General features: G+C 41.1%; 1 protein-coding gene across 1 annotated transcript; it reads left to right on the top strand.

Annotated features, from left to right (window-relative positions):
- The first annotated feature begins 289 nt into the window (after nt 1-289).
- Nucleotides 290-16,199, top strand: hs3st3l (heparan sulfate (glucosamine) 3-O-sulfotransferase 3-like). Its single transcript, XM_082544134.1, has 3 exons — nt 290-1,124; nt 13,939-14,168; nt 14,650-16,199. Exons 1-3 carry the CDS (start codon nt 625-627, stop codon nt 15,036-15,038), a joined length of 1,119 nt encoding a protein of 372 aa, XP_082400260.1. The 5' UTR covers nt 290-624; the 3' UTR covers nt 15,039-16,199.
- The last annotated feature ends 77 nt before the right edge of the window (nt 16,200-16,276 follow it).

The following is a 16,276-nucleotide window of genomic DNA, read 5'->3' on the forward strand; positions in this document are numbered from 1 at the left end:
GGAGAGAGATGATAATGCTTGATGCGCTGATTTGTAGCATAAAGTCCCAGAAATTAATCATTTCTTTTGATAATAATGATTACTGAACATGTGAGGTGATCTTTTTCTTTAATAACTTCTATAAGTCTTCACCAAATAAATAATACTGTAATTAAAAGAGCCCCAAGCCATAACCCCGCAATCAAAGATATCTGAGGGAAAAGAGAGAGAGAGAGAAAACTGTGGACGTGAATCCCCTTAGGATAAGCCGTGGTAGAGAGACGCAGAGTAATCCAGTGAAGTGGGGAGAGAGAGAGAGAGCGAGAGAGAGAGAGAGAGAGACCCGCTGCAGCGAGGCTCTGACATCAGAGCGTTATTAGTTCCCCTAGGTTGCCAGGGTGGGTGAGTAAGTGGGCGCATATCCTGGATGTCACGTAAACACTAGTTCCAGTGATTTACTGAGTTTGAGCGGCTTTATGGTTCGAAGAGTTCTCAATATGCTCCAAACACGCGACGTGAACGAGCAGGAGAGCAGCGGAGCGGACTGACAGAGACTCTCCAAGAGTTCACGGGATGTTCATGGCGTTAGGATGTGAGCTGAACTTGTGGTAGAATGGCCCATTATCACACATGGGCCTGTGAGGAATGGCAACTTTTTACCACCACCACCACTACAACCACCATCATCACCACCACCCTCCGAACACGGACCTGCGGCGGCTTTTCCACCGGCTCACCATCGCGTCCTCGCTGAGCATCCTCTGCTTTGCGTTGGTCTACTTTCTCACTGGATGCTGCGAGTCGGAACTGACAGAAAACTCTGAAATAAAGTCGCCCACGAGCGAATTCCTCGTGTCGGGGTCAGGATGGCCGTACGAGAGAAACGGAACCAGTTTTGCCAAAGAGAGTGTCACCGCAGCTGGAGAAGGCGCATTCGGCAGCGAGCATCCCGAGCTGGAGGCGAACAGCTCCGGGAAAGAGTGGACAGCCACTCGGAGGTTACCCCAGGCGCTGATTATAGGGGTTAAAAAAGGAGGCACCCGAGCACTGCTGGAGTTTCTGCGGCTCCATCCAGACATCCGCGCCCTGGGGTCTGAGCCGCACTTCTTCGACCGGCATTACGCACGGGGATTGGACTGGTACAGGTACGCGCACTTTACGCACAGAATCCAGCTCACCAGAAGTGCTGAAAGTACTTTAGTTTTTGCACGAGTTGCTCTTTGTTTTATTTTTCCTTTACAAAGTTTATCCTAAGAAGATGTGTCTTACAGATATCTGTATTTTTTAAAAGAGAAAACCAAAATGCTACAGTGCCCTAATAATTCTTGTCATTTAAATGACACAAATGATTCCAGTATTAGGTTTCTGTATTACATTCGAGAGCCAATTAGTAACCGCCAGCTTCATCTTGTGTACCCAAACACATCTACTGCTATTCCGAAGAGGTTTAGGTGACAGTCAAAGAGAATTTGCCATCTGGCTATACCAATCTGTGCATGCGTACACGTGTGTACTTGCCATACTTGCTGTGTGCGTGCATACGTGCCTGTTTGTTTGTAGGGCTGCAGAGAAAGAGAGCAGAGGCCTCCCAGACTGACTTCTCACAGAGCAGCAAAGTAATCATCTCTGGAGCCAGAGCCAGATGTTACTGTTGTCATGTGGCTCAGTTCTTGGGCTGTTTCATGACAACTCGGAAACACACACACACACACACACACACACACACACACACACACACACACACACACACACACACACACACACACACACACTCTCTCTCTCTCTCTCTCTCTCTCTTCTAGGTCCAATTCAAGTTACTTAGACCTGGTAGAGGGGACTTTGAGGGAAAAAAAGTTCCCAACAGATGCTGGAGTACACATTTTTGATTTTCATTCTGCTTTTCGAACTGTGCCTACTGTAAGCCTGTGCACCCACAGACCCGCAAACTGCTCCAAATATGACAGATTAAAACTGTATCCAAATCTGGATACAGTGTTGCATGCTGTTAACCAGCTTACAGTATATTACAGGGGCTCAATAATGGCTCTCATTGGCCTGGATCTGGGAGCCTGTTTGATACGTCAGCAGCAATTTAACCTATGACTCAGAGAGATAAAGTGAGAGAAGTAATATCTGCTTCCTGGGGAGTGTTTTTACATTGATGTGATCACATGCAAAGACAGGAAAACACACCACAGCCACCATCATGTCAAAAACTGTGGGATGTAAACATAATGAGAAAATTCCACAAATCTGGAAGTACTGAGAAAGCCACAGAGGCCTCATCTGTCTGCCTACATGTCTGCTCTGTGTGAGAGTGTGTATGTGTCTGTGTGTGCCACAAGATTATGTGTATGTGACACCAGATTGTCACATCTTACCCTCAGACCAGATGGGCCTCGCTGCATGTTGGGCCACTTGACATCACTGTCAGCTCTGTCAATTGACCTCTGACTCTAGGTCACTTTACGCTGAGAGTTAATGATGTGTTCACACCACTTCATAACAAGCAGTTCACAAAGGACAAAGGACATGGACCCCTTTGTTTGTGGTTATTGAAAAAATTCTTAAATTACTATTGTTTTTATTTGTATTTTCTAATGTTGATTTAAAAAAGACTGCAGTTCAAGAAGTTATACTATATATATATATATATATATATATTCCTCAGTTGTACCAGCTTTATATATATGTATAATCATGTGAACAAAAGCCTTTCTAGTCAGAGTCTGGGACCTCCTATTAGTCCTATCACTGCAAAGAGGACAGTTTAATCACACTGCTGAGCTATTTCTCACAAAACGAAAGCCAATCTATCATGAAGGTCAAAGCTGAGCTGTAGAGGAAACTTTTCGGCATCATAAGAGAAACACAGCGCTCAAAAACATTACATTTATTTGATATCTGCTGTAACACCGGGCAGCATGGTAGTGTGGAAGTTAGCCCTGTTGCCTCACAGCAAGAAGGTCCTGAGTTTGACTCCACTGTTCTGTGTGGAGTTTGCATGTTCTCTGTGTTTTATGTGTGTTCTCTCCAAGTATTCCAGCTTCCTCCCACGGTACAAAGACATGCAATTAGTCGGGTTAGGTTAACTGGTCATTCTAAATGGCCCATAAGCAAATGGTTGTCTGTCTCAATGTGTTAGCCCTGGCTGGGAGCCTAACACATAGAGTGTACCCTACTTCTTGCCCTATGGTAGCTGGGATAGGCTCCAGCCCCCCACAACCACAAGGATGGATAGATGAATTCTAACAAAGAAGTAAATATTGCCAAAAGCTTTAAAAACTTTATTTTGGGGCAAAGTGACCAAAGTTTTTTTTTCAGATTTGACTGGTCTTTCATACATTTTTTTATGTGTCAGTGAAGTTAAAGCTATTATAGACAATGCTCAAAAACAAACTGAGTAAATGGGTGCATAGAAGTATTAAAGATGGCTGCCAAGTTATGAGACTTACTTCTGGAGTGACCACAAATTGCTTGCTTAGCTACTGGTCACGCAATCGTTATTATTATTATGTATTTCTTGACAATTGAAAGTAAAGTTATTCTTGTTTCTGTGCAAGTTTGAAGGAACTTAATACATAAATTACAAAATATCTTTAAAAAGGCATCCTATTTTTTTTTTTAAACAAAATGTAGTTGATTTCGTTTTGCTTCTCTTCTATAATTTATGTGTGAGATGTAAATGCCAGAACATGACATGCAAAAACGAATTAGCATATTTTTGAGGGGGGTTAGCTTACAAGTAGTCTTATTATTGTTATTTTTTTTCCCGATTAAATACTTGAACCAAAGATGGAGTTTGTACAGGGAGTGCAGAATTATTAGGCAAGTTGTATTTTTGAGGAATAATTTTATTATTGAACAACAACCATGTTCTCAATGAACCCAAAAAACTCATTAATATCAAAGCTGAATGTTTTTGGAAGTAGTTTTTAGTTTGTTTTTAGTTTTAGCTATTTTAGGGGGATATCTGTGTGTGCAGGTGACTATTACTGTGCATAATTATTAGGCAACTTAACAAAAAACAAATATATACCCATTTCAATGATTTATTTTTACCAGTGAAACCAATATAACATCTCCACATTCACAAATATACATTTCTGACATTCAAAAACAAAACAAAAACAAATCAGTGACCAATATAGCCACCTTTCTTTGCAAGGACACTCAAAAGCCTGCCATCCATGGATTCTGTCAGTGTTTTGATCTGTTCACCATCAACATTGCGTGCAGCAGCAACCACAGCCTCCCAGACACTGTTCAGAGAGGTGTACTGTTTTCCCTCCTTGTAAATCTCACATTTGATGATGGACCACAGGTTCTCAATGGGGTTCAGATCAGGTGAACAAGGAGGCCATGTCATTAGTTTTTCTTCTTTTATACCCTTTCTTGCAGCCACGCTGTGGAGTACTTGGACGCGTGTGATGGAGCATTGTCCTGCATGAAAATCATGTTTTTCTTGAAGGATGCAGACTTCTTCCTGTACCACTGCTTGAAGAAGGTGTCTTCCAGAAACTGGCAGTAGGACTGGGAGTTGAGCTTGACTCCATCCTCAACCCGAAAAGGCCCCACAAGCTCATCTTTGATGATACCAGCCCAAACCAGTACTCCACCTCCACCTTGCTGGCGTCTGAGTGGGACTGGAGCTCTCTGCCCTTTACCAATCCAGCCACGGGCCCATCCATCTGGCCCATCAAGACTCACTCTCATTTCATCAGTCCATAAAACCTTAGAAAAATCAGTCTTGAGATATTTCTTGGCCCAGTCTTGACGTTTCAGCTTGTGTGTCTTGTTCAGTGGTGGTCGTCTTTCATCCTTTCTTACCTTGGCCATGTCTCTGAGTATTGCACACCTTGTGCTTTTGGGCACTCCAGTGATGTTGCAGCTCTGAAATATGGCCAAACTGGTGGCAAGTGGCATCTTGGCAGCTGCACGCTTGACTTTTCTCAGTTCATGGGCAGTTATTTGGCGCCTTGGTTTTTCCACACGCTTCTTGCGACCCTGTTGACTATTTTGAATGAAACGCTTGATTGTTCGATGATCACGCTTCAGAAGCTTTGCAATTTTGAGACTGCTGCATCCCTCTGCAAGATATCTCACTATTTTTGACTTTTCTGAGCCCGTCAAGTCCTTCTTTTGACCCATTTTGCCAAAGGAAAGGAAGTTGCCTAATAATTATGCACACCTGATATAGGGTGTTGATGTCATTAGACCACACCCCTTCTCATTACAGAGATGCACATCACCTAATATGCTTAATTGGTAGTAGGCTTTCGAGCCTATACAGCTTGGAGTAAGACAACATGCATGAAGAGGATGATGTGGACAAAATACTCATTTGCCTAATAATTCTGCACTCCCTGTATAATGCAAACATACAAGCTAGCAACATGTATAAACATAAATAGCCTACTCAAAAATGCAGATTTTCAAGACAAAGCTTAGTTGTGATAACATTAAGGCTGGATAATAATTTTACTGTTTACTTTCCCTTTAAAAAAGTCTGGCTAACCTGTAGCTAGACACAGCTCTCTGTGAATGGTATTCATGGCCATTGATCAATGGTCTTTGATCAGTAGTTGTTGATCAATGATCATAGTAAAGATCAAGAAACTGACCTCACAGCCCATTGTTCCCTCAGTTGTACCAGCTTCAGTCATTAAGCAAATATGCTGTTTATAATGTTGGAGAAACCTGCAGTCAGCTGAGACTGAAGAAGTCACCTGGATGATGACAAACATTTCTCCCACTGAAAACGCCACGTGCAGACGAACAGAATCAGCCTTTTGGGAGCTAACCTGTAGGTTTGTCAGGCTGCTCATATTCTGTGCCATGTTCCAAAATATCAATAATTATAGCTTTACAATGTTTTGCAAATGAACTATAGCTTAGAGAATACAAATAAGACTCAGCATCAACTTTTGGAAATAAGACTCATGTTGTAATAAATGAGAATGAGGCATAAGGCAAAAATGCACTTTTTCTAACAGATGGTTAATGGAGGGTCAGCTTCAGTGCTTACTTTGTCAACATGACATTTTTGTGTAGATACTTTTGTTTTGTTTTTTTTCAGTTTAAATTAAAGAGGATGAGATATAGTGTATCTTCTTTAGAATCACCCCCTCTTCCATTTGGGAGTAAAATAACATTTAGCTTCCCCAGGACTATTGAGATCAGAGTCCTTGACAAAGATCCACTAATGGCGTTGAAGCAGAGATTGGATCTGGAAGAGTGCTGCGATGGGCCCTGAGATGGACTGGAAGTTTCCTCCTTACTGTGCTGCCTGGGATCGATAGCGCTATCTCCTCGCTCTGACCTTGGGTTGACTCCAGCGTTAGAGCAGTTAGCTTTGGTCAGCTCGGCTTCTGTTACAATTAGCAGGAAGCTTTCTCCTACATTGGCATAACCACCCCCCTCCCTCCCTTTCTCGCATAGGCACACAGGGGTCATGTTACTCACAGCTTTTTTCTCTCCAAGCAACTCCGGATGAATCCATTAAAATTGCTCAGCTAGCAATTCACATTCTCCCTCATGATGCTTTCTTATTGAAAGATGGCATGACTGGCGGATGGAGAGCAAAAAAAGGAGGGGGTGAGGGGTAAAGTGGATGAGGAAGAGATAAGGCTTGGGTGAGCTGGAGGTTAAAGGGTGAAGCCAGTGTTACCGCAGCCTCACACATCTCTGCTGACCTTTGCTTCAACCCAAGGGACTGTTATCAGAGCTGGGCTCGTGTGTGTCTGCGTGTTTGTGTGTGTGTGTGTATCTTTGGGTTTGGCTATAGACATTCTGTCCTCCAGACAGCTGAGCTGGTTGTATTTCGTTCCTGAGGTACAGTGAGATTTATCAATATATTATTGATTCTGATTTACTGGCAGTAAAAAATGTGACTCTTTTAATAAAAAGCAGCTTTATGCTTTGTGGTTGGAAGCCCATGGATAGCCATAGATAGTATAGACGATGAATGTAGCTTCCATATTTGTAAAGTAAAGCCAACATATATGCGTGAAAAAACTGCACCTGTGACACTTTTTGATTGCTAAAAAAACTCCAGTTTTGCTGCAACAGTCTGTTGTAAAATGGTCCTCAGATATCTGCTCTGTGAGCTTAGTAAACACATTTCTGAGCATATCCAGTTTCACAACACTACGATGGTGAGAAGCGTGCAGCTCAGGGCTTTACAACAACCAGTGGCAGGTGTCATGGAGGCTACTACCTGTCTAGCTAGCTAGCCTACTAGCTAGCCAGCTAACTGTATATAAAAGATAGATCATTAGTGTTTTGATTGCAGAAATGGTCGATTTCTGGAGTAAAACTGGCTGTATTTGGCTGAGAAAGTGTTATCTGTTAAGCATTCACAAGCAGTCAGGTGCAGTGCAAATAGACACGAAGGTCAAAGTCAATAATTCAAATTAGCAGAGCTGAGGCAGACAGCTGCAGTTTAAAAGTGTAAAGGAGAGATCACCCAGACTACAGCTATTATAACGTGGAGAGCTGTTTAATTATTTATTTATTTATTGGTACCATGGTTGAAAAAAGTTTTTTAATACTGTAAAGTTGGGCATTTTAACATGTGATTTCATGGGAGGGGTTTATCTAACTGCTATCTGAGACAGCCTCATGTGACCACTAGAGGAGCTGCAGATTCTGGCACGTCAGTGTTAGCATCTTTTTTCAGATGTGGAGGCAGCCTCTTTGTTCCGGACACACCAACTTACCTTGGCATAAATCTACAAGTTCCTGAAAATTGATTAAAAAAACACCCAAAAAACTTTTATTAAGTTCTTGGAGCAGTGTGAAATCCTAAAGTTCTGCTTTATTTGTAGTTACTTTAAGTTTAGTCTTCAGCGGTGAATGTTAGATTCTTCCTGAGCCTCACAGATAATTTATTTTTCACTACCTCGACTTGAAATTTATGCTTAGGATCAAATAAGCCAATAACATTTTAAGATATTTAAAGGCATAAATCTTTATGTATTTTTTTGTATTTAAATAAGACCAATTTCACTGAAACCTTTTTAAAACATAAAACTATTTGTTGAAATTTATTCCATAAATAAATAAATAAAAAATAATGTTTTAATGCTCCATTATTTTACTTTCCCCCCCAAATTGGTATTTTTTTTTCACCAGCACTGATATCAGGGGTTTGATTTCATAGTAAGCTGTTAAAACTACACTGACTGAGAGGTTTTCTAATGCTGTGGGAGACCTACTGGGACTTTTAATTGCAATCCAGGATCAGCTGCTCTGATGGCACCGGTGCATTTGCAATTAATCCTGAACTCGTTAAGGGATGCTTTTAAATTCATACCAATACACTGCTGAGTTTTTCTTGCAATGACACAACACATGGTGTTACTTTTGTTTTTTGTGTATGTGTAATAGAAAATAATTATCATGTAAATAACACAAGAACAGTTGCCTAAACATTTGATGTCCAGCAGGAGTTAGAGAGAAACATGAAACCGAAATTTTTAGATGAATCTGATCTGATTTATTGATATTCTTTGGTGATATTCCACACACACACACACACACACACACACACACACACACACACACACACACACACACACACATTTGTGCGCACATGTGTGTGTATAATTTTGATAAGTTGTTATGAAACAACACACTAAAGTATGAAGTAATTAAAGCTATACTTGATTTTGGTGGCTTTGTGTAACTGGGGTTCAGGTGTGATCTCTCTGTTCCTCGTACTGTACAGGAGGTAATCACCATAAGGCCTAGACGGGTGGGGCGATCTGGCTCTCATTAGGGCACTCCCCCGGGGTTTGGAAAGCAAAGGCTGGGGGTGGTCTGGGGCCCCTCTATGATGGATGTCTCCTGGAAGTGGACAGGGCACATCCACAATAGACTGACCACTTAATGGTCCCCCATACAGAGGAAATGGATGAATGGTCCCTCAAAAACACAGTCATGCATATGTACAAACACAAAAATACACACCCAAATCTCATATTTGACTCATAAGCAGGCAGCCAGGTGTGTATAATGAATTCCGCCAATATGTTGCTGCTCTTTAAATGGCTATTGTTTCCTCCTTGGATCAAACATCAAAGATTAACAGACCACTTTTTCATTCTTTGATCCAGCACACCCTCAAATCCTCAGATTCTTTGCTGCATATTTCCTGCTATACATGATGAAGAATGCAATTGCTTCACATTTATTAACACACACACATCACATGAAACAGTATGCTACTGATGAGCCTCTAGAGGGTCCTGGCTCCTTTAGTCTCCACCTGCTTCTCTTGGTCCCAGCTGAGGCTCAACGCTGCATTACCAGTTGTACTCCATCCCTTTACATTCACACCAGCACCCCCTCACTTCCCACCCCATCATAACATTCACCCCAGGTCATGTCATCCCTACTGTCACTGGCTAAGCACCATTCGCACCCACCTATACGTGGTAACCCCTAAGCCCCTACAGGATCAGCAGCCATTGGCCTTGGCTGGCCTGAAGTAATTCACCAGGGAGGTGTGCAGAAATATTGGAAATCAGGAGACAAAAGAGGGATTCCTCAAAGGAAAAGGGGCTCATTGTAAGGGGCTGGATAATCCACGTGTTCATCTTCCTGGATGTTTGATCTCGCGCTCAGGAGAAAATGAGCAATGAGCGGTAAAAGGATGCAGCTAAAACAGGAGCTTCAAAACTGCTAATTTATTAAGCTTTGTTGGGGGGTGGGGGGCATTTTCTCTGTAACACATGGTGTCTCCAGGCACTTCTATTCGCCTGCCAGTGAACACAAGAGGTTAATACTACTAATGTGGGGACAGACCATAAAAAGATACCACTTTGTGTCACTGTACAAAAGTAATGCCATCATAACATGTTAATGTTGGCATTACTCTGGGAACGTTTGTGATGCAGTATTCCTATTTATTCACCAGTTGGTGACCCTCCGAGGCTGTTTATTTGGTCTACTTTGGGTTTTGGTCACGCACTTTAGTGAAGTTCAGGTTACTTAAGTTATACTTAATTGGGAATAATATTTCTTCACATAATGTTCTTCACGAATAGTCATGCAGAACTACATGTAAAAAGCGGACTTTTTAAAAATACACTTGTAATATTTAATTTAGTTTGTTACTGTTGTTACTGTCTTGGAGGAACTGTGACCACATCATTTCCTTCTGATTACTCATTTATTTTTCATACCAATAACAAGTAAATATAAAACACCACACACTATTTTTTCCTAGCAAAATTACTCTTTTTTGATCCTGCCCCGTCAGCACCACTTCAACCAGTGACATTGTTTCTGATCTGGACGAAATGTTGCATACCTTTATTCTTATATCTCCAAGAGCACAAAGTTCCCTATGCCAAAAGTACGATGAAGCCATATTTAGTTATCAGAAAAAACTAATGGCTATTTTGTCAATCAATTAGTGTGTCTTTGCTAACCTCATAGCAGAAGCATATTTGGAATACATCTTATCTTTTGATGGTGCTCTTAGGAGCAGTAATTAGCTCTTTGTGCTTAGGTAATGGTATGGGGCTCTTGGCTCTCAGGCTATTCACAGACAGATTGCTAATGGAGGTGCGTTTGTATCCACTCCCATCATTCCTTCATCAGTCACCCACCCCTTTCATTTAAAACACTCTAGCAAATGCTCTGGCACACACACACACACACACACACACACACACACACACACACACACACACACACACACACACACACACACACACACACACACATGATCTTTTAAAGGGTCTGGTAAAAATCCACTACACCCACCATTTATGTCTTCAGAGCATTTGTGTGTGTGTGTGTGTGTGTGTAGGATGTTTCTTTTTTAAATGTGTCTTTTTCTGTGTGTGTGTGTTAGACTGTGAGAAATTGGTCCACAGGGAGACCAGAAGCACGACAGCAAATGCTTGACTAATGAGTGAATAATGAGTGTATGTTTGTGTTTTGCAGAATGTGTGTGTGTGTGTGTGTGTTTATGGGGCCATGTAACAGACTGTACGGCTCCTCCTGTCTAGGGTATTGGAGTTAAAAGGGAAGTCTTCAGGCTAAGTGGTGGTGAGCACTGCCTCACACTGATCAGATCAAATGAAATCGCTCTGAGTGTGTTTGTGAAACTCCTAGAAGTAGGGCCGTGTGGTGGGTAGTAGGTGGATGTATTGACAGGTTGCAGGTGCGACTGAAGCCTGACTGAGCTGACAGGTAGAACATCAATTGATCAGCAGTGTTTCTCTTTCTCTTTATCCTCTTTTTGTAAAAAAGTATCTTCTTCTTATTATCAAGGTGTCATTTATGCGAACATTTTTATTGATTCTGTTTTCTGATACAGCCTTTAAATAGGAGTTTGCATCTCACTCACTCACACACACACACACACACACACACACACACACACACACACACACACACACACACACACACACACACACACACACACACACACACACACACAGATTTGTTTCCATTTTGACAGAGAGGGATGAACCAGTGACAGAAACACATCAATTAGAATTTTACTTAAGGATTTGGCAACAGTGGGAACAAAGAACTCCTTTTTAATAGGTACAAACGTCAGAAGCAGAAAATTACGATGTATTTTTATTTTTTTGCACTAAGTAATCCCAAAATACAAGAATTTGTATACACACCATCCACTGATACACATACAATAGTAATGCTAATCTACTCGGTCTTCTCCATTTGGCCACAGGTTCTCATCCACATCACATCTCATGTCATCTTGGGCAATACACCTAGGAAAGAATCTTCTGGCTGCCAGAATTGAAGGAGTTGAAAAATTGAAGGAGTAACAGCTGTGTAGATGTTCATCTACAATGAGAATCAGCTGTGGCTGGTTAAACTGCATTTTTAGATTTAAAATATGTTTCAATAAAATATTGCTGTTGCATTTTGCTGTCTTTTTAAGTTTTGCATTGTGTTATTGTTTTGGCCATAAGTTTAACAGTTTTGAAAACAGTATGTAAGCACATGCAAAATGTCCTGTACGTACAAAGATTTTTGGCAGTTGTTGTGTCTGAGTGAGAAGATAATTCATGAAATTTGAGAGATTTAGTCATTGAATGCATTTTGTGCCAAAACAATGATAACTGGTCCTCAGTTTAGCCCACATAGACTTCTGTTGTGCTCACTGTGTGAGGAGTTTTGCAAACGTGACCTAAGTATTGAGAAATGTGTCCTAGCGTCTGTAAAAAACTGTAACGAATTCTGCATGATGTCTGATTCATTCCAGTAACATATATTGAAATTATAAACAGAGATGTGTCCTTGTTTTACACAAGAAAACACTGTGTAATGCTACATGTTGTTAGTGTTTTTTAGGTCATTGTTTTGTGGGTGACAAAGTGTGTTTGTCGGCTGTCAACCTTTGCTAGTGTTCTGGAAGAATGAGTTTATTTGAGACCTGAATGAAGTGTTTTGGTAGTTGTAGTGCATTTTGAATGTGAAATGAACTGCTTTGCCAAGCTGACAGTCAGTTAGGAGGATTGTGTGAAGTGTTTTGCAAAAGTGACCTAAGTATTGTGAAATGTGTCCTAGCGTCTGTAAAAAACTGTAGTAGCAGTCAAATTATGAACATAATTCTTCATTCTGAATCTCAACCAAAGCTACAAGAAAAGTTTTGTTAAGAGAATACAGAATCCTAATTTAAGGTGATATACAGTAGGATTAGCCATAACAACTTCCCATCTTTATTTATTATTTATTTCTATTTATTTATTATTATTTATCTATTTTTTTTATTATTACTTCTAATAAATCTGTTTCTATTGTTTGCATTTTTATTCTTGGATTCTTCTTGAGTAGCTTTGCATCATCATTTCAAAAATTATCCAAATTTACTGAATACTGGCCCTTTGTGCAGTCTCTTAGTTCATCCCTTATCTGAAACAAGCCTTTTTAGCTTTAAAACAGCTTTTGTCTGATTGGCTGTTCTATTTCTCAAAGGTGCCCAAAATAACTAACTGAATAATTGATAATGGAAATAAAAACACATAAAAAGGTTAAATCATTTTTATCTTTGCCAAATTTGTTGTGATGTTTTTATCATGGAAACTGGCTGTCAGTCATCTTACTGCTAAATGAGACCATTTAAGGTCTACTAATATTCAGTATCATCAAATATAGAGAGGCTGTCTTTACATTTCATGCGAAGATTAAATTATAACAGGACACCTTGTCCATTGGGGTCTTTTTGGAAACAAATGAGGTTTTCCTAAATACGCTGAAACCCTGTGTTTGCCTTAACTACCTATTTAGAATCAGCTCTTTAGCTTACAACGTAACACCAGCTGAAATGCTGATTCAGAGCTGCTTATGATCGTTCCACTGTGGCTGCTTGTGTTTGGTCAGCCAGTCAGGTGTGTGGCAGGTGTGTTAGCAGATGTCCCTGAATCCCCAGACAGTCCTTTGGGGCCTCTGGAGTCTTTTATCTCTAAATGAGTCCCATCTGCTGGGCTTCTGCTGCGGAGGTGGAGGTGAACAGAGTGAGGTGCATTCAAGGAAATCTGTTTTACGTACCTGCCTCTTTGTCTGGTTCACAGAAGAAATCTTGCTCGGACACTCTGATGCGATGTGTGTCAAAATGATTAATAGGGTCATATGAGGGAATGTGTAGAGACCTTTGTGATTACTGTACTGATTTTCAAGAAAATACCTATATGTACCCATATGTGCAGATACATGTTTTCAGGATATAATTTCAAATGCTGAACTAGTCATTTAAAACCTTTATTTTTACTCTTTAAATAGTCACATGTTAGACAAAATCTCACATGGTGGATAATGAAGAAAATGTACTAACATTAAAAACATAGATCCATCATTTTTCCAGTGGAGTAATTCCTCCATATACACGCATTTCATACCAGCCTCAATCTTTTGCAAGGATTTATGTTTCTGACTTGTGTAAATTCATCTGCTTACTTTCATGTGCAGAAGTATAATGCCCAAAGCCCTGGATGGCCAGATTGTTATGGAGAAGACGCCTCGTTACTTTGTTACCGTGGAAACACCAGCGCGAGTCCATGCCATGTCTAAAGATGTGAAGCTGATCGTAGTCGTCCGTGACCCTGTGACCCGAGCCATATCTGACTACACACAGATCATCTCCAAGACCCCAAACATCCCCGCCTTTGAGAGTCTAGCCTTCAAGAACCAAACCACAGGTACAGATACAACTAAATGCGAGGATTTGATTGTACTTCTCATGAAGATGTTTTCATTTTTTTCTATTATGGGTTTTTTTTTTCAGTTTGCCCAGTCAGCTATGCATAGCATCTCTAACTTTATGAGTCAGAGATTAGTTTAATTTCCAGACAGCTCCACTATCTGTAGGCATTTGCAAATGCTGCCACAAGCTGCATTTAATAGTTGTATCAATTAGCATTTATTTACACCTGCCAAAGTGTTTTACATCCAACATTTTGACAATGAGAAGTTTCCTGTTTCCTTACTAGGAGCTTGGGATGCTTGGTGTTTACAAGATATCAGCATTCATCTTGGTTCTAGTGATATAGATGATTGGTGTGGGGTCAAAAAGTGAACACAGTGGGCGAAATCCTCATCATCTGACCATCCTTATCTAGGAGTAAAGATGACATAAATCACATGCATTGCTCTCTCTGCCTCCCGTGCCTTTGTCTCTAGGTCAGATCGACTCTCTGTGGAGCCCGCTGTGGATCGGTCTGTATGCCCAACACATGGAGCGTTGGCTGGCCTGGTTCCCCAGAAATCAGATCCATCTGGTCAGCGGGGAAAGGCTCATCTCAGACCCAGCCGGGGAACTGGGCAAAGTCCAGGACTTTCTGGGCCTCCAGAGGATTGTCACAGACAAGCACTTCTACTTCAACAAAACTAAAGGCTTCCCGTGCCTCAAGAAGCCGGAGGGAAGTAGTAAACCGCACTGCCTGGGCAAGACAAAAGGGAGGACGCACGCCTCCATCAACCCAGAGGCAATTCAGAGACTGAGGGATTTCTACAAGCCTCACAACCAGCGCTTCTATCAGATGGCAGGACAGGATTTTGGATGGCAGTGACCCTTTGACGGGGTGGAATTTGGGGCTTTTTGTTGGCACTGTTTTGAATAGACGCCTGTGTTAACATGCCATCTGATTGAGACAAATGCAGCGACTCAGAGTGCAGAAGAGAGAGCCAGTTATCTGCTTATGACCAGCCAAGCAGCATTGCAGAGACTTTGTTAATAAAAACCCTGTGTCAATCCATTCAACTCTACCAATCAATCACCTTATGTTTGAAAGACAGCCGTGTCTTTTTCTATACGACAGATTGCTCAAAGTGGTTAACATTTATGTGTAAAGGTGGTCATGAGAATGTGGTTGCTGTAAGTTGTGGCTGTATAATTGTAGAACAGTGAAAACACCGTAGCTTTTAGTGTCTCTGCAGTTTAATCCCGGTGCTCAGTAGACTGTACAAGGAACTCAAGATCTGATGCATTTTCACCCTCCTCAATTTCCATAACTTTCTCTTTCGACCTGTTTGTTTTCTAATCTTGCTGGTTAAGAATTTAAGAGCAATCAGTGCCTACATGTTGAGCACCATCCTCCAAGCATTGTTTCTGAAATAAAGTGGGATGAATCTTTCATGCGGCGAGCAGCAGAAGGGTGAGCAAGAGAATCTTTGTATGAGCTCAGATTTGACTGAGTGGTTTTGTATTCTTGAATAATGAATGCGGATAAATGGATGTAGGGGAAGCGGTGTGGATCACTTGCCGCTTGGCACATTTATGTGAAGGATTTAAGTTGGTATCCCGCTGCAAAACCAGCATCCTGTGCTGCACCTTGAACAAGGTAAAGGGAACCACTGGAGGACAACAGAAACAAGAAGTTAAATGAATGCAGAGGTTCGACCCGCCGATGAGCCATTTCAGTGGACTTTGATGTACGAAACTTTTCCGCTTCTGCTTACAGGGTTGTCAGTTTTCAGTTTGCATGTATTTGCACTTGTATGAAAGCATAAAAAAGACACCTATTTTTCAGCAAAGATTTCTTTCCCACAGCTCTTCTTGCTCATTGTTTTCTGTTGCTATAAGCTCTTACTGAGCTCGGATGACAAATGATTGAATTTCTATTGAATGGCATTAGTGCAATTGCTTTGCAAATGTAAAGGCTGCAGATTGCCTCGGTGGTAAGATTCAAAAAGTCTGGTGGTATCTGTAATAAAGTGAAACAATACTTTAATGTCTGAACACTCACGAGTGTGGTTACTGAGATGGACTACAAGGGTGACTGAGTTCAATCTTTTGATTAAAAAACAT

The sequence above is a fragment of the Aulonocara stuartgranti genome, assembly GCF_965226115.1.
Source record: "Aulonocara stuartgranti genome assembly, chromosome: 8".
Classification (NCBI taxonomy): Eukaryota; Metazoa; Chordata; class Actinopteri; order Cichliformes; family Cichlidae; genus Aulonocara; species Aulonocara stuartgranti.

Bases quoted from the DNA above. Each gene is read 5' to 3' on its own strand.
- hs3st3l (XM_082544134.1), top strand. From the start codon at position 625: ATGGCAACTTTTTACCACCACCACCACTACAACCACCATCATCACCAC. The intron at 1,125-13,938 runs GTACGCGCACTT...TTTCATGTGCAG, and splicing joins CGGGGATTGGACTGGTACAG to AAGTATAATGCCCAAAGCCC. The intron at 14,169-14,649 runs GTACAGATACAA...CTTTGTCTCTAG, and splicing joins CTTCAAGAACCAAACCACAG to GTCAGATCGACTCTCTGTGG.